The sequence below is a fragment of the Zonotrichia leucophrys genome, chromosome 1A (genome assembly GCF_028769735.1).
Source record: "Zonotrichia leucophrys gambelii isolate GWCS_2022_RI chromosome 1A, RI_Zleu_2.0, whole genome shotgun sequence".
NCBI classification, from domain to species: domain Eukaryota; kingdom Metazoa; phylum Chordata; class Aves; order Passeriformes; family Passerellidae; genus Zonotrichia; species Zonotrichia leucophrys.
Genome location: NC_088170.1, coordinates 5029831 through 5048442, shown reverse-complemented (window position 1 = coordinate 5048442; position 18612 = coordinate 5029831). Strand labels below are relative to the sequence as shown.

At 41.9% G+C, this 18612-nt stretch overlaps 1 protein-coding gene across 4 annotated transcripts in view; it reads left to right on the top strand.

Moving 5' to 3' along the window:
• Positions 1-10367: 10367 nt before the first annotated feature.
• Positions 10368-18612, top strand: part of CACNA1C (calcium voltage-gated channel subunit alpha1 C) — a 409423-nt gene continuing 401178 nt past the window's right edge. For 3 of the 4 annotated variants that reach the window (XM_064735904.1, XM_064735893.1, XM_064735912.1), the window contains exon 1: positions 10369-11145. In XM_064735904.1, the coding sequence (XP_064591974.1) occupies positions 11097-11145 (49 nt within the window). In that variant the 5' untranslated portion in view covers positions 10369-11096. Of the gene's footprint in view, positions 11146-18612 lie in introns of all 4 variants that reach the window. The other variant, XM_064735921.1, reaches the window with a different exon arrangement.

Sequence of the window (18612 nt, the reverse complement as noted above, 5' to 3'; positions counted from 1 at the left end):
ACAAAAGGTAGGTGGAAGCTGGCATGGAGCTTAAATTTTTTTTTTAAAAAGCACAGAATTCTTTTTAAGCTAGAGAGTTGAAGATAGTTTTCTGTGTGGGTCCATTAAACATTTATTCTCAGAGGTAATTAAGGACAGAGAGGGGAATGTTAACATCCAGGAATACTGCAAAGCAGCCACCTTCTCACCTTTTAATTTCCTAGCACAGGATTGACCTGACACCCTGCTTTATTTGAAAACACCTTGCATCTTGCCTCCAAAAGTATCATTTTGCTACAAAGTTTCCAAGATCCCTGTGATTTCGTCAGGTTGAATCCAAGCATAGAGAACAAGATCCTATTTTCTGTCTTCATGGATACTCTAAGAATTAATTAGTCAATATTACAAAATTCCATATAAGCATGACAATTTGGTCCTTCACTTCAGCATAGCCCAGCTTTTAGTTGTCCTGCTTGCCATAGTACCAGCAGTTTATCTCTTGGAAAATCAGTTGATCAGTTGTAGCTACTAATCCAATGGGACTTCAAGAAGAAATTAGGGTAGCACCAAATGTAGTAAAGCGGGTCAGCAGATTGCATTATTCTCCTGGAGAAGTACTGAGCTAAACCAAACTATGGTTTGGGTTTCACTGTGCTGCCTGCTGTGCAATCTCTCTGTAATTGTAACTTACAACTGGTAGCTCAATTCATGGTCATTCTACATCTCACTGAACCTTTTCATATTCATGTTCTGACCAAGTTCTTACAACAGTAAATAATTTCACTTGGCATTTTTCAATTCCAATTTCAAAGTACGGTGCAGTGTTAATTCAAAATGAAGCTTTAACTCAAATGTCAATTGTGACTAGTAAAATTATTTTTAAACACTTTCTGTGTGCTCTGAAGATTTTTTGGATCTGAATATCATCAGTGACTGTATTTAATGCTGCTGCAAACTATGGGAGCTTCATCTCAAGGACTGAGGAGCTTAGAACACGGGGAGTCACGAGTGTGTTCTTAACTGGTGCCAGAACATCAGCTCAAGCTGATTGCTCCTTTGTGTCACTCTCAGGGCAGGAGTGTGATTCATCACTTCCATTCTGCTCAATACTCAAGTGCAGATGCATCTTCATGGGTTAGATTTTACTTCCATTGACGACTGAATGGCATCGTGATCTCATTTGTAATAATGTAAGTTGGGAGTAATTTGGTAAAGGCAATTGACCTACATCGGTGTAATTCTTGTGTGAAATCTTGTCAGATCCAACAGCTTCTCTAGAAACAGTTTTGATCCTAGCAAATACATATGTTTAGCTCCCCAGGAAAGCATGTGGATTTCCCCTGCGCTGGGGAGCATCTGTGGGTTGTGCTTGTTATTCGTCAGTAGAATATTTTAAAAATGAATTAAGACATTTAAACCTTGTGTTCTTCATGTGTGTAAGTTCAGGCATGATGTAGCTTTCAATGAATTATTAGACTTGACCACCAGCTCCCTTCCATTTTGACAATAATACCATCTGCCATTCTTTCATAATGTGCTTGTTCCTCTATCTTTGTAACTCTCTTGATGACTACATTGTTTTGATATGCTAGGCCAGTTAAGCTGCAAAAATCTAGTTTAAAAATAGCTGTATGATTTTAAAATGATTTTTAAAAACTGGAGGAGCTCAGAAGAAAAAATTGTTTATATATGGTTATAGATCTATTTTTGTAGTTCTATTTCTGGTAAACTGAAGCTGATACACCAGCACAAAAAGGAAGATTTATGTAAGTATAGATATGGAGTCATTTCAGGCTGTGGTCAGGATCATCTTACTGGCATGTCTTTGGGTCACTGGGCCAAGCAGGGTTTGTTTAGGTTTTGTTGTGCATTTTTCTTTCTTTTTTGTTGCCTTTTTTTCCCCTCTCCGTAGCCTTCTTCCTCTGTCAACCCATTTTATTTTGAGAGCAGAATTTCCTCCCTAGTTTCTTCCTTCTTCAGCTAATTGATGTCTTTTGCTTGTAGACATCCGCTGGGCTGCAAAAACAGCAGTACGGTAGTGTAGAGCTAAATACAGATATTCAAAACATGAAATCTGTCAGTCTGTCCCTTGGGCACGAGTCTGTGCCTGTTCATGTTAGAACAGCAGACACATGCCTTATTAAATCAGGTGCTCTTTGTGCAGCCTGTGCTCTGTGGATTTTCTCTGCTCTGCTGTTGTGCTCATGCTGATAAGGGTTCCTTCCCCAGGCTGCAGTGCAACCAGCAGCCCCTGTTGTTTGTGGTAGCAATTGCCACAAACACCACGGATTCAAATGGGAGAGAGATGGAATCAGAGGGATGTGAAGGTCCCATATTATCATTTTCTACATTGTCAGAATCTACCAGCCTGGAGCTTTCAGGCTGTGCTTTTCCTTTGGGACTGACAGGCAGCACTGACCAGTAGAGAGCTCAGAATGTGGATATCTCCATTTCCCTGCCTCTCTCCAAAGTTCAAGCTGTGTTTCTTCAGGAGATGGCAGCAGATGATACAATAATTGTAAAAGTCAGGCTCCTGTGACTGAAGAGGAGAGATGTCCAGTAGTTACTCAGTTAAGTAACAGAATTATCAAGCTTTTTGCATTGCAATGATACAGAGGGAACTGAGTAAGATTTGGAGCCTAATGTAAGAAAAGAACTCTTGAGACTAAAGAAAGATGGTCCAGTGTCTGACAGCTCACAGTGTGAAAAAAAGTTTTCATATCAAGTTGGATCATGCTGTGTTTTATTTTATGAGCACTCATGCCTGTTTGTAAAGAGCATGGCTTTGTTTTGCTCAGGAAGTGTAGAAGAAGAAACTGAGGAACTGGATAGAGATTGCTTCAGGGATTTAGTTGTTGATTTCAAGGAGCCAGGTCTGAAATGTTCATTTTGATTTCACTCATCCACTCTTCTTCTGAAGTCACAGGACTCTCTCTAATGGAAACATAGGAAAATGAGACACAGAGGACATCTGAAAAGGCAATCAGGGAACAAAGTGGGAAGTGGGGCTTCTTCTGTTCTCTACAGTTTGGTTCTTGTGCAACATTGGGTCAGGCCTTTATTTGGTTTTTACCAATATGAAAGATTTCCTATGGGAAGTATCATTAAATTTTATCAGGATCAAGACCTCAGTTCTTTATAACTCTTTTTTTGATTTAAGAACAGGGCAAAAAGCTGAGGAGAAGGGGACAGGAAAGAAGGCTATAATGTCAAAGAATGAAATTATGCAATTACATGAGCTTGCTATATGTGTAATTGGCATGAGCCAATTGTTTATTCTTATATAAAAATCATTAGTCTCTTTCCATGGTGTAAAGCAAATATCAAATCAAGACTTAAAAATTCCACTGTGCTTTAAAGGAGGGTGAGTTATGAATGGCAGATGAAGCAGTCTGAGGCAGTGATATAACCTGCTCTGAAACCTACCTGTTTTCCCAGCACTGTAAAACTATTGCTATTTAAAGTTCAAGCAGAATAGGTCTTGGTCTATTTCTCTTACTCTCCCCTAAATCCAAGAGGATTTTAAACCTGATCTGGAAAACTTATTTCTGGTGATACATTACTTTCAGATAAAACTGTCTCTTCTTTCTGTTCCTTCTGTTTTCTTCCTCTCCTTCCTTTTGCTCTTCTTGTGTATGTTAGGAGTTTAGCTTGGTCATTCATGTTCTCCTGGAGTTCTGCAGATGCAACTCTTATAAACTAGTGTACACATTGATGACATTATAAAATAACTGAACTCTTAACCATTTCTGTTAAGGCAATATAAATAATTCCTTCAGAACATGTGGAACCAGTGAGTAAAGATTTTAAAGTTGTTTATTGTTTTATTTTGCTTGTCTGCATGTTTAGACAAAGATGGGAGAATTAAAAGTGGAGACATAAATAAACTGTTCTGATTGTGTGTTGGAGGGGTAGTTTAAATAACAGTAGAACATTTTTTTCTCAGCTTCTAAAACTCCAGATTTTTTTGAGAAACTGTAAACATAATGAACATTTCTTATACTTACATCAATTCAGAACCTACTACCTTGCAGTATTATCCTCCAAATCAAATCATGCTCTTGACTTTGCTGCCTGTCACTTCACAGATTTTTTTTCTGCCTCTGTTCCACCAAGGTTCCACTGCAGCTGAGGAAGCTTTGGAGGGCACATATTCAGGCAGACACCCATTACATATTGCTACAAGTATTTGGGATTATTTTCAGCAGTCTTGGAGTTCACAGTGACAGCCACACAACCATTTTTAAATTAAATCTATATGAATAAATGTTTTGTGCAAGCCCAGATCTCTGCAACAGAAGCAGATTTAATTTATAGTGTACAGGAACCTTTTCAGGATACCTTAAATATCTCTGTAGCAAAAAGCACCTCTGAACACTGTTTCACACTTCCAGAACTTCTGTAACATTTTCAAGTCCCACTAAATGAGTATTTAGGATGTCCTAGCAGAGGGATTTGTCAAGATGGCACCTTAATGAAGTATACATTTTTTTTAACACTGATGATGTAACCAATTCAATTAGGGTTTGTGCAGCATTTGCTTTTGGTGTTTTGACAATAATTTTTTTTGGAAATAAAGAGAGCTCTTTTGAGCAGTCTATTAGAACTAATTTGGTTTTAAAGGGCAGTTTGCAAAAAATCAAACAGAATGCTTAGGGGGTGCTGAGATAGCTCTGGTTTGTCTGTAGTCTGTAACCATACAATTCTAGAAAATGGGGTTGAAATCGAGAATTGCTATATATGGAAGTTGTTTTTAACTTGGTGCCCATTTTGAATTGACCAAAAAAATCATTATTCAACTAAACACAATTACCAGTCATCTTAACAGGAGGCAATAGGAGAAATGCAAGCTGTGGGACAGATTTTAAGGTCACACAAAGTAAAGTTGCTGCAGTTTAAACAGAGGTGGATTGCTGGGTGAGTTGTGTTTTTCTTCATTTGGGAGAGAAATAATTGGGAGGGAAAAAGCCAGAGGAACGCCACAAATATTGCATTATAACCAGATACACTCACTTAGCAGTGCAGCCCTTCAGTGTAGAAAGAGTCATTGTTGAAAATGGAGTGTTGACATTGTGTTTCAGGCCAACAGCACGGTAACTGACTATGCTAACAAATTAATCTAATCATCTTCCTTGCAGCTGATCCATAAGATGATGTATTTTTAGACTATTTTATCTCATTAGTGATTATTGCAAATCCTCCAAAATCTGTCAGAACTCCAAATTGCTGGCTTCCTTGAGTTTGTCAATAATTCTCTGTGTTGACAAAGCATATTTAAAAGTTTTGAATCTTTAAATTCCAAAAGACAAGGTAGGAGCTTGGTCTTACAGCCCAACCCAACATCAGTTTGTTTCTCTTTTTAGAACTCAGTTTATGAATTTTATACTTTGGCATTGGTTTTCCTAGGTAAATATGGTTTTCTGCATTGCCTTCTTATTTTCACTTTGTGTAGTTTTCATTGTTTGCTAATTAGGTCCACTGAGGTTTCCAAATGTCAGCATCATGTAATTCTTCTAGTCACTGTCAGGTCTTCCTCAGCAGCTTGCAAACATTTGTTCTTTGAAGAATCCCTCCCTTCCAAAATAGTCTCTTTGTGCTTGCCCTAAATCCAAAAGTCTGTGTGGTTCTTAGTTAAGAACAAGCTACAAACTCCATGTTCTTGAGTGTTTTCTAGAACTGTGATGGAAGATTAGAATGGTAGTAAGCTCTCAATTTTGTTGTGTAAGCTGAATTAATTGGATTAAAATTTTTTTCCATTGTGCATCTCCCTATAGACTTTAAACTGTTTATTTTAGACTAGTATTAACAGCAACAATTTTGCTTTTTTTCTTTTTTAATTGGCAGAAGCTAATGAAACAATGCTGAATTTAAATCTTTGTGTTGATATGTAACCAATCTCGATAGACTCAATTATTTCTTATTTAAAATAGACACAGTGCAACACTTTTTAAGTTTGAGTCTTTTCCTTAAACTTTTTGGCAGAGACACCAAATTTTTCCAGCCAATACTTTTGTATTTTAATTCTGCAAAGGTGTTAAACCTTCCCCCTAGCCAGGTGTCCGTGATGATGATGGCATAATGAAAACTCCTTACTAGCTACTTTCCTATCCATTAATCAGTTATATCTTTCTTTCCTTTTTTTCCCCTTGGATCAAATATTTTCTGTCATTTACCAATACTAGATCTTAATATACAACTACCTTGATAATCTTATTTCCCTTCTAACTTGTTCTAGGTTGCTTGACAACATTTAAATGTAAATATAAAAGCTAATGACTGAAATTTCAAGGACAAGTAACCACTCATTTTAATTTGAATGTGGAAAATACAGCTAAATTTCCCAACTTTGAAAATCAATCTTTTTCACTGTCTAAAATTCCAAAAGTTCCTGTGTGTATGTAACTGTTCCAGATTTTAAGAAATGAAATCACCTAGAAATTCTGATCAGTCTTCTGCTTCCCATCCATCTCAGACACTTTTTTATCTTGAGAAAGTCTCCTGTGTTCTAGCTAGCTGATAATTTAGAAATGTCTGCTGTTTCCTCACCACATGTTGAATAGCTTTAGGTAGGATTATCAATTGCTTTAATTTCTATTAAAATTAAACAACCAAGAAAAGTCAAATAAAGAACATTTTAATAGGTCTGTATTCATAGGTCCAAAAAGGAAATTTTTTTTTCATTATCAAATAAGAAGTGTGGGGGATGATGCAGTTTTAGATGGTACGTAGTTCAAAAGAATAGAAAATAACTGGGAGAACAATTCTTGCCACAGCAGTCCTGAAATATGAGAAAAATGTATTATCAATATATCATTTTAAAAAATTTACATTGTAGTTGTGTAATACCAGCAAATTCCCAATACTGGTATTTCACTGTGTGTGGACCAACAATGCAGCTTTGTCAGAAATGACAGGAGTTGTTAGGAGCATCATGTTGTTCATGCTCAGTGATTCTTTAGTGTGCTCAGGCTGTTGCTTTAGGCTGGAATGGTCATTTATTTAAAATAATAATATCCCATAATCTTCAGTGCAAGGAAGTGCAGATTCTTATGGGAAGCCTTCTCTGTTGGCAGAGGTGCAAAACCTAAAATCTGTGGGGAAAAAAACAACTTTCAGCAGAGTAACACAGAGCTCTGGCACCAATCCTCTGAGCTGGCCCTGGGAGGAATTGCATTTGTATTGTGCACATTAGTACCATTTCTGGGATAAAATGCATTTCTTTTCCACTTTTGAATAATTTACCCTTTTCTTTTAGAGTAGAAGGCATTACTGCCAAAATAGTGTGAGCATAATCTGCTGCAATTAGACAGCCTGTGCAGTGGGCCCAGTGGAAACCTTACATCATTTTAGAAATTCTGAGGCTGCTTAAAAGAGCCTTACAAATAATGTTATGAGTTATAAAAATAGTTCAGTGCAGAGTTTTTTCACACTCTGGTCTGCCTTCCTCCCATTGCTTTCCAGCCCCATTTGTTCCATACATCTTGACAGTAACTCCTCCTTTTGGAAGCAGGGAGATGTTCAGGTGATTTCTGTTCTGAAGATGGATGCAGGTCCCATACTGGATTTTGGAGAAGTTGTTACTGCCCAGTATACTCTTTATAAGGCAGGAAAACAGGGAAGGGCTGTTGTATTGTGCACAGAACAAAGCATTCCTGGCATGAGAAATGGAGTTGCATGTGCACAGTGTGTACCCTGCAAGTCATTTTCTGGCACTTTACAACTTTAAATAGCAATTTTTCAGGGATCTCTGACTTGGTGCTTTATATGGCCCTCATCACAATTGTTCTCAGAGCAACTGGAGAGCAATTATTCTTCTTGTACTTTTGCATGGGGTAGAAAATTTGTATCTCCATCTTAGAGAGGCTTAAGGCTGAATATACATTGATCATTTGTCCAGTCTGTCATCATGGGCTTAGAGAAAGTCCACAAGCACTGATGCAGGCCAGGGTGGGATAGATACCCTTTTTTCTGATCTTTGCATTGTCCATCTCACCTCCAGATCTGCTGGCTGCCATATCAGGCAGGGACTAAGAACTTCTGAATTGGATTGGTATTGAAATAATAATTCTTCCATAATTTTCTGTAAAGCTGATCTCTCACTTGCATACTCCTCTTTGGGTGTGCCTGTGGGGATTGAACTCTGAAGAAGGCTGATTTTCCTAGTTTCTATGGAGGTTCACACCTCAATTTCTTACCGGATTGAATTTAATATAATGTGCATTTCAGTAATCACATTAGGAAAAAATCTTACAAGCATTTTTACTTCAAATTCTTGTTTTCATGGACTACATCTTCTTTGTGTACTTGGACAATGCAAATACTTCAGAGGAAGGTGTGATGTTCACTCTTATGCCACCTGATTCATTAGCAGCATCTTTCCATCTTAATCCTACAATCGGTTTCTTTCCACTTCTCTATATAGGAAATTATTTTATTGGAATTGCTGAGTAAGGAAACCTCAAGTTATAGTAGAATTTTTTTTTATGCTGGAGAAATTAATGCCAGCTAATAGTGTTGTTTCTTGTTCTGTTTTTCTTTGGTATTTGATTTTTGGTAATTGGCCCAACTTGTGTCCTACTGTGGGAGCTTGGCAGAGAGAGAGAGGGATGAAGAACGGAGGGAAAGATTTGTAGGTGTCAGAGACAGCTTGTGTATGTGCCTGCATGCATATGTGAGCTGGCAGAAAGCAGGGCTGTGTGGATTTTAACTGTTTAAATAATACTGTACATTAATCTTCAGCTAGCTGAGGATGTGACCCAAGAAATGCAAAGGAAATATTTGCAGGTGCTCCAGCAGTGTTTGATTTCTGGACAGGGGTGATCAGGATGCGTTTACTTCCCAAGATGCCTTCTCCATGCAAGGGTGAATCATGCAAGGCTCAGTTGACTCATGGATGGAAAAAATGGAGTTAGCACAACTCAAAATGGCAAGGATTTGTGGTCACAAGTGGAAAACAAAATGTACATTTACACAACAAATGTAGGCAGTGAAGTATCTTGTGTTCAGTCCCTTTTATAATGGGGAAGAGAGGACTTGACTTTTTTAAGAAAAGCAAACTTGAAAATGAAAGCCAATACATTGTCATTCTACCTCTAGCTGAGTTCTTGCCTGATCTGGTAAATTAAATGGGTAAGTGCATGTGACATTATTAGAGAAAAACTAGGCAAGAGAGGACAGAGCATTTTAATTGCTCAGAGGAACTCTTCCTCCTGAGTCAGAAGTAAAGCTGTGCCTCTCCATGCTGTCAATGGCAATATGGTGTTGGTTAATTACCCTTTGAAGAGCATCTAATGCAGAAGTTGTGATGATCAGTGGTTATTAGAAACCAAAATGACCTTTATTTAGGACAAGTGATTTGGCTGCATCCAGTTTTTGGTAAGTGCTTTACATCTATTCTAGTTTTTCTTCTAGTTCCAAATGGATGTGTTGTGTGGTGTGGTTTTTTTTTTTTTTTTTTGTTGTTGTTGTTTTGGTTTCTTTCCATGAATCTGTTAGCTGGTGGTGCTTTCTATAATATTTTGAGTTTCAGCTGAAAGATAGCTTAATTAAAGTAATGGGGAGAAAGCCTGATGTGGAGATGGGTATTTGATACTGAAAGGCATCTGTAGAGAAGAAACTAAGTTTGTTCAAAAGTATTTATTTTAAAAGGGTGCTATGAATTGGAAATACTCTTTTCTTCTAGTTAAAATGGAAAACCACTTGAAAGGAAATACCCATGGTGCTTCAAGCTTCACAAATAGTATTGCATGCATGTGATGTTAGGTGGCTACTCGGTTATGGTGAGAATCTACAGCCCTGGGTTTGCACCTAGGGCTTGGTATTCCAGGTATTCACATCTGTGCATGTCAGAGTGGTTCAGTTCTTTGGGTTGTGGCAGTTTCTGCAGTGATTCTGAGGAGTGTTTTGGGACTCTGCATCTCTTGTTTAACATGGCAGCTCGGAGAGTCCAGATAGGTTTAACATGTGCTGCATTCAGTTCGCATTTCATTTTAGAGGAGTCGTTTTCTCTCTCTGCGGAGGCTTCAATTACAGAGGGCCAAATGACAGGCGTAATTAAGCCAAGTGGTGGGATACCAGCGGAGCACTCCGGCGTTTCCACCAAGGATTTTGCAAATCCTAGCTTGATTAATCTCTTTAAACATCTGTGCATCCTCCGCTCTGTGCAGCTCGCCCCTGGCTCCCTCTCCCTTCCTCCGCCTGGCGTGCCCGCCCGCGGGGTCTCCCGCACACCCATCCAGCGGCTCCGTGCTCCTTGGAATGCGGCTCCCACTCCCGTTCCGCGGCGGCACGGCGGGGCAGAGCCCGCAGCGCGGCTCGGAGCGGTGCCGGTGCCGCTCCCCGCTCGGTCCCCGCCGCTCCCCGCTCGGTGCCCGCTCCCCCAGGCAGCAGCCGGCTCCAGCTCGCCTCCTTGACGTCATGTCTGTGCCGAGGCTCCGGCAGGCGCAGTGGAGGCAGCAGGCAGCGTGTTAAACTTTCACAGCGAGTCCGGCGTTCTCGCAGCGCCGTGCGAGAGCGGGGAGCTGCGTGCAGCCGCAGCTGGAACATCTGGAAGCGTTCAGGGTGTCTGTCTGTCTGTCGGCGAGAGGCAGAGAGCGGGCGGCGAGCGCGCTGTGAGGGAGGGGAGGGAGTGAGGGGCTGGGACTGTGCTCTCTTCCTCTGCAGAAACAGCTCCCTGCCAACACAACGCGCTCAGAATGGCTTTGAAGAGGAGGAGCAGCGGCGTTTGAACATCTCCCCTCTTTTTTTTTTGCCTCGTCCTCCTGTTGTTAATCTTATAGTTGGTGGATTTTAAAAAGACATTTAACCCTCAGAGGTTTGTCCTGGATGCTTTTGCTTTTTTTCCTTTCCCCCCCACCCCTCCTCTCGTTTCCCCCCTTCCTGTTCTTTTTTATGGTTTAACAGCCAGAGGTGCTGTGCTAAATTCTTGGAAGGGGCCCGGATGTACTGAGGATGCATTGCAATCTCACTAAAGGAGGCAGTAGTGGAAAGGATCAGTTTTTGGTGTTTGATGCAATAATGGGAATCAGGTAATAATAAAAGGGGAAAATCTGCAGCTCCATTCTTCCTTGAATTTTACCAAGCCGATTTTTGGAGGGATTATTCTGGACTCGTTTTAAATGGTCAATGAAAACAAGAGGATGTACATTCCAGAAGAAAACCATCAAGGTAAGCCTGAGATTTACCTCCGAGGACCTAGCAACCGTTCCCTCCCCTGCCCTTTGTCCCTTCTCTCCCGGCTCGGCTCGGCTCCGCCGCCGCCACGGGTAGAGGACAGCCTGTGACACCGGGCTCCATTGGGAGCGCAAGGCTCCCCTCGGCCGGGCGTGCTCCGGGGGAACCCGCAGCCCCTCACAGAGCTGCTGCTGCTGCTTAGCACAGCCCGGGCACAGAAAAGTTGCTTTGAGTCGCCGTGGTCGCCGTGTCGGGTTCGGGGCTCGGAGAGGCTGCGGGCCGGGGCTCGGGGCTCGGCCGCTTCTCCGTGTCCAGCGAGGATTCACTCGCAGGGCCGCCGCAATTCGGGGATCTTGCCCATTAACCTCCTCCCGGCGCCCCTAAGCTCCGTCTGGGAACGGCTTCCCAAGGCACCGGGAGAGGAGCCCTTCCCTTCTCTTACGCTATTTCCAATCTCTCGCACGAAAGGGGAGGGGAAGGCAGAATTATCTGTTTACACACATGTGCACCATACATGCGCTCATGCCGAGAGAACCAGGGACACCGGGGGTGCCTGTATTGAAATGAAAGTTGGGTTTTACTCGGGGCGCTGATTGCTCGCCCAGCTGCTCGCAGGATCGCCTGCATCATGGACACCAAGCCGTGTGCTGTTGCTCCTCGGCGTTTAGCAAATGCCCCCCGCTATTCCCTGTAGTAAAACTTTGTTTGTCCAAACTCCAGAAGCCTTCCCCCGCCCCCGCCCAACCCCGATGTGCCGTTCCTGAAGTTATTTTTATCCCGTTACCTGCATGGTGTCACCCCGTCCCCTCCCTCCCTTCCCTCCATCCCTGGCTGCACACACACTCACACACAGACGTCGGTGTTGCAGAGCAGGCAGAGCCATTTCCTCCCCATGGGCGAGGGAAGAGCAGCACGGCTCTTGGGGTGTCTCTGTGCCCACCTCAGAACCCCCAGCCCCGGCCAACTTCTCCCTCATCGCCCCCTCCGCTTCCCCAGGGCGGCCACAACTTCCCTGCCGGCAAACGCGTTTGTCATCGGGCATCCAACACCTGCTCCGGGGCCGAGCCTGCCCCGCCGAGCCCCAGGTACCCCCGAACACCTGGGAGGGGCAGCAGCGCTGTGGCAGCCCTCCATGGTGGAAGGTAGTGGGGTTTAGATATAACACCACCCTCCTTATGATTAAACGCAGATTAAAAGGAATAAAAACCAGCCAGCACCCGCAGCCCAAAGCACTCCATCGAAATGAGGTGGGAGGGGAAAGGAAGCAGCCCCTGATCCGGAGTGCTCCTTGCAAGTGGGAGCCAGTCTGCAGCACATGCATTCAGCAGGCATAATTGGGCTGCTCTTCCTGGTCCAGCGCTGATAAAGTGGATGAAGAGCTCAGCCTCCATAGCAATATGCCAACGCTATGGCAACCTAAATCCAGCTCCCTCCTTATCAGCTGCAGTGATTATATAATTGGAGGAACAGTTTTGCATCTGTCTCTTGATGCGGGTTGTCATTACTCCCAGGTGAAAGAGCGACTTGTAAAGCAAACAGAAAATCAGCCAGGTGGAAGAGAGTTCTGTTCCCTGATAGTGCTTGGGTTGCCATTTATTTACAATCTATTTTTATTTTATGCAAACAGCACCTGAAAGGTTAAATTGATCAGTAGTCAAGAAAACCTGGTGGTGAGGAGATGGGAGCAAACCAATCACGAGGTGGAATGGAGCCATTAAAGCAGCCACAGATTTGCAGTTGCAAGGTAGTGATGGGAGGGGGGTGGAAGATGAAGCCAGCTCTGGGATCCTGGTCTGCTCCTCTCTTCTGACGTGCAAGGCTGATTTAGATCAGTCCTTGCTCTTGTGCTGGCAGCAAGGTTCCAGGTTCTTGGTGGTGCAAGGCAAATTTGGATGTCTGTTCTTGAGGTGTGACTGGTGTGAGCAGGCCTCTGCTGGCAGCTGCTGCCTGGTATCAGGTCTGATATCAGCCAGCCCACCTGAGCTCACACTCAGCTGCCTGGGCAGCAGGGCAGCTGCTCCAACAGGGCTCACTCAAGGTAAATAAATAAATAAATAAAATGTAGGGAGGCCATTAGTTACATTGTGAGGGCTGTGGTGGAGAGGAATTGTGTTTGAAAGGGCTTTGTTGGCTTCTTATCTGCCAGTTTGGGTAGGTTTGTAATAATACTTGTTTTACACTTCTGGATGTGACTAGGTATCCTGAAAATCTTTGGCCTAAAGTAAGAATTTCCTGGGGTTTTTTTTCGGATGCTAAGCCTGCTGTGCTTTCATTACAGCCTCCCATTGCACAAAGGCAAGTAAATAGTGTTATTTGTTGATGCTGAGACACAATGCTCATTTTTTTCGCTACACAATGGAGTATTTTTTTTAATCGCAATTATTCCTTGATACAGCTTATGTTTATCTAGAAAATGACAAAACCCCACCCAAGAAGCACCAGCAAAAGCTTCCCAAACTCACTACATCACAACCCGTGCACACGTGGGACTGGGTGGGATCCTTGAGGGGCATCTTTAGCGCGTTCCCTCTTAACGCTGTTGAAAACTTGATCCTTTGAAATGAGACGGAAAACGGGTGTGCAAACCCACGTGTTGCAGCCCCTGGAGGGAGGGAGGGAGCGGAACGGCGTGGCCGGAGCTGCTCGGACCCGCTTTAAATTCACCGCTCGCTGCCACCTGCGGCAGGGAGGGAGCCCAGGGCTCCGCGGACGTTTTGCTGAGCTTTTGCGGAGGTTTTGCTGAGGTTTTTCTGAGATTTTCAGCCCCACGGAGGGGAGGGAGGGCAGCGGGGTCCCGCAGCCTCTCCCGGAAGGTGGCACTGCAGGGCTGCGCAGCCCGGGATGCTGCGGCCAGCCCCGCTCTCCATCCCTGCCTATCCCGGGATAAAATTCATCCGTGCTGAAAAACCCCCGCTAGGTCATTTATTCCGTGCTGTAATGATCCTCTGAGTGAAAAGCCATTTTTGCTGAACTACCCTGCCTCCAATTTCAGATAATGCCTTTGGGCTTTGTCCTTATTGCATATTTTGAAGAGATTTCTACCTGCTGCTTGTAGAAAGAGAACCCCCTCAGGTATTTGTCAACCATAATTAGGTCTTCTTGCAACCTCCTTTCCTAACCTGCACATACCCTGTTCTTGAAATGTTTCCCTGTAAGACACTCTTTTCATAGTCCTTGTATCTCCTGTATCTGTTAAATTAAGAACTAATTAGTATACCCTTTATTTCTCAGAAGCCTATTGATAGCGAGAGGGTCAAGCCACCAGCGTAGTCCCTGATGCATTTTCTGACCTGAAATGAGGGTCAAACCCACAAATATTCCTCTTAACTTTGCAGGTATAAATAGAGATGATCGTGTACACACTTCACAGCTGATTTCAGTTGGAGAGCTGAAATCTGTCTCATGCTGTGCTGCAAAGCAAAACCATTGGCTATAGGCACTAGAATTTATTGGATGTTTGCTTTAATTTTCTGCTCTATTTTCAGAATATCAATTTTGTTTCCTGTTTGTTTTTGGGGCAATGCTTTCACGTGTAGGAGAAGCCACGCTCTTTCCATGGTGACAAAGTGACCATATTAGCAAAGTTTGTCGTCATTTTTGAGTATTTTCTCCTGTGTTTTTGCTTTGCTGTAAGGCTTGGTCAGAGTGGGCATTAGTCATGGGGCATAAAGAATATATCTATGTCGTCTGTAACAGCTTATCTTCAGGGTTTTGGAGAAAAAGTCTGAATCACTGTTTAAAGATTCAGCACTAGAATTCCAACCTCCCCTGATTTAACAATAAACATTTGTATTTATGAGGTATTCTCTTCTGCCTCAAAGTACTTCGAACTTTTGATTGATGTGAAGCATTTAATTCAATATAATATTAAATAGCACTGCAATATAAAAATATTTAACATAGTGTTAAGTAACAGTACTTAAACATTCTGCATTATACAGTGCACTGCATTTATTTGTGAAAGTTGCCAGTAGAGCCTCCAGGAAGGTATTTAAGTGCTTTCAAGCATTTTCTATCCTTAAAAGGAGTATTTAAGTGTCCTGCAAAAGGCATGGAATTTAAAGTATAAGCTTTTGAAGGTTTCCTTTGACATTATCTCCAGTCACAGAGACCAGTTTTGGCTAGGCCATCATCAGTGTTCCTGCTGAGGGGATCAGCCTGGAGTTTGCACTGCTGTCCTGAGCACTTACCTGGTGTGCTGTCTGCAGCCAAGGCCCCTTGAACCCCCTTTGGCTTGCATTTCTGATGTGTTTTTGGGGTTACATGTGAGTAATTCACTATAGCAGACATGACACAGCCTTGCCATGTGGAATTAATTTATCCCACTGAGATGCTTACTTTGAATTCTTTGTCCTCATCTTTTTGTTTTGTTTCCTCCAAACACTTCAGAGAACGTGCTCTGTGACTGCAGTGCTGCCATATGTACTCAGTTTTGGCTTATTTTCTTCCAGTTTTGTGGAAAATGGTTCTGCATCCACGCTTGAAATAGGGTTTACTGGAATGGCAGTCACTCTTAAATTTACTTCTTGTGTGTGAGTTTTCATTGTGGCCATCAACTTGCTGAGGAGTATCTTGTTGTCTTGTTTAACCCTTTCTGGGAAATAATGAAAGGAACAGTCATTCAAGTTCAGCAACAGCAAATAAATAAAAGAGCTCCTCTGAGCAAGTGTTCTCAAAATTTATTGACTATCAACCAGCATAACAGATGTGACTGTGTGCAGTAAAATTCTCTCTTAAATTATTGAGCACAACGAATCAGATCAACACCAAAGAAAGCTTTTACCAGTGGCAGATATATGATTTACAAAACATAATGTTATTAAATAGTTCAATTGCCTGTCTTTTTTTTTGAAGACTGTATACAAACCCAGTATATTTTTTGTCAATCATTTGTCTGAAACACTGGTTTTATTTAGATACTGGGGATGATAGGAATTTTAGAGCAAGTGTGTTCATTAACATGTTTATTACTGGATTTCAGCATCATTAATTTTAAAAAGAGAAAATACTATTAAGGGTTCAGACATGTTAGTGGGTGGCCACTGAACGCTCTTCCTGATAGTTCATCTATTACCTAACATAGAATTGGCATTTCTTCTTAGTAATAATAGCAATGAAAGTTAAAAAAAAATACCATTTTTAGAATTTTTCTGATTTATTGCAGTAAAAGCATCATTGTGTATTTAAGCTATGTCAAACTTTATTTTTTCTCAGTTTTTATTTATTTATTTATTTTTTTAATGAGAGAGGAAGTGCCTGTCCATCTTGAGGGCAGTGATGGGCTCATGGTGCTCCTGCCAGAGAGCAGGTGTGGGTTCAGTGGTGGATTTGTCCTGTTGGGATCTCTGATATCCAGTAGTGAAATTTTATATCACAGAGGCAACTGTTGCTATTGCTGGGTTGTTGTGAAACACATCAGGTTGCAGTTGATAATGCATATAAACCTTTTTCTGAAAGAAAAGGAAGAATTCTGGAAGAATTTCTGTCAGTTTCTGTGGATTTCTCATAATCATGAGAACGGAATAAACTTTAAGAACTGGTGATGGTTTCAGGATAAGTCCATTCCAGCTGGAGGAGTCACAGGGGTCTCTGTACCATGTATAGAGATTTCCAGAACAAAAGACCTGGCTGAATTTCCTCCAGAAACCCAAACACAACGTTAAGGATTGTGTGGTTTCTACAGGTGCCTTTGCTGGTCAAAGGAAAAGAGAGGGAGAAAAGGTTGATGTATGTGTTGTAGAAGGTGACAGAAGGTTTGATGGAATCACATTTTGTCTTTATTTGGTGAAATTGGCAGCTGTCCAGCAGGCAAGGTTGAGTTCTTGCAATCTGGAGCTGAGAGATGATTAGCACAGCCCATCCTCAGGAGGAGATTGAGATGGGATTGGGGAGCAGTGGCTGCTGATGGCTTTGGAGGTGGGCTGCTCTCCCTGTCACCTTCCCAAAAACACAGTTCTGGGAGCTGCTGCTCTCCCTGGCTCAGCTTTCAGTGCAAAAAGGGCATTTCTGGGAGGTGAGGATGAAACAAAATGGTCCTGTGTGATGGGAGGGAGCTGCTGGAGCTGGGCTGGGCTGCTCAGCACCCCACTGCAAACAGATTTAATTAAAAGGGGCTGTTCAGGGCCATGCCCAGGCAAATCCTGAATGTTTGAGGATGGAGCTTACCCAAACCCACTGCAGCCTTTCATTTAATTCCCTTCATAACAAACAAACAAACTGACCACGTTGCTCTGGTGTCTGCTCTGTGTGTTTCAGTCTGCATCCATGAAGATGGAGAGCTCATTTCCCAGTGTCACCCAGGAGCTGAGCTGCTGCCACTTTGCTGGCTTTAATCAGACACAGAGGCTTCTGGAATAATTTGCTTTTTTTGGGAATCTCTGGGATGTTAGAAGCTTGTACAGGAATGCTAAAATGGTGTTTGTAGAGGACTTCCACGATTTTCCTTTTTTTCCTGTATGTTTTTTTTCAGTCCCACATAGAAAATTCTAAATTTCAGTGGCTGTCTCAGCAGGCAAAGCATTCAGAATCCATGAAAAACAACCAGCAAGTTGAATGTCCTTCAACAGCTTGGAGAAATTAGCAGAGTGCCAGTTAAAGCCTTGTTCATGGGGGGAAAAAATAAAAGTTATTTAACCTGGCATCTGTCAAGGAATGAAAGAAATCCACAGTCTCACCTGGGCACCAAGAAACTCAACAAATTTAGGAGGGAGGGAAAATTTGCTTCTTTAATAAAAGACAGAAGGTTAAAATAAAATAATTATTGAGGGTGACTGGAAACTTAGTGGTTTTCAAACCAGAGACAGTAATAAAAAGAAATCTGATTGCACGGGAACTCTTTTTGAGTTTTGTACATAAACCTTAAAGAGTTAATTTTCCCAAGGAAAATGTTGTTTGAGAACCACCCAACCTTAAAGAATACTCTATGATATATTTAAAATATCCTTCTCTAATGGCATTGTTATTTATCTAAAATATTCAGGTTTTTAACCCAATCTGTGTATGGTTGCCTTCGGGTGTTTTGGAAAAAACAATTAAATATGACTGAACATGACATTATAATTACAAAGTAAATATGCTCTAATTGAGTAATTAACTCAACATTTCTTCCTAAAGGCATTGTAGGAACAAACTCATGTTAGTGATCAGATTTCAGATTCTTTATTCCAAGGGACAAAAAAAAGGCTCCCATTCTCCAACATGGCTGGCTGGATGTAAAACTTCTTAAGACACCTCCGTTTTTAAATTTAATATGTAATTTTTGAAATTTAACATACATTATTGTTGCATCAGATATTCTTCTAACGCTTTTTGTCAGAAGAAATAATCTTTTATACAGACAAAAAGAATACTTGTGTCTCTTTGCTTGTAACTCAGCTCAACTCTTAGGTGGCAGCTGTATTTGGTTTCAGGTGCTACTGGCAGAAATTATGATTTTTAAACTGCAACTTGTGTGATACAGCT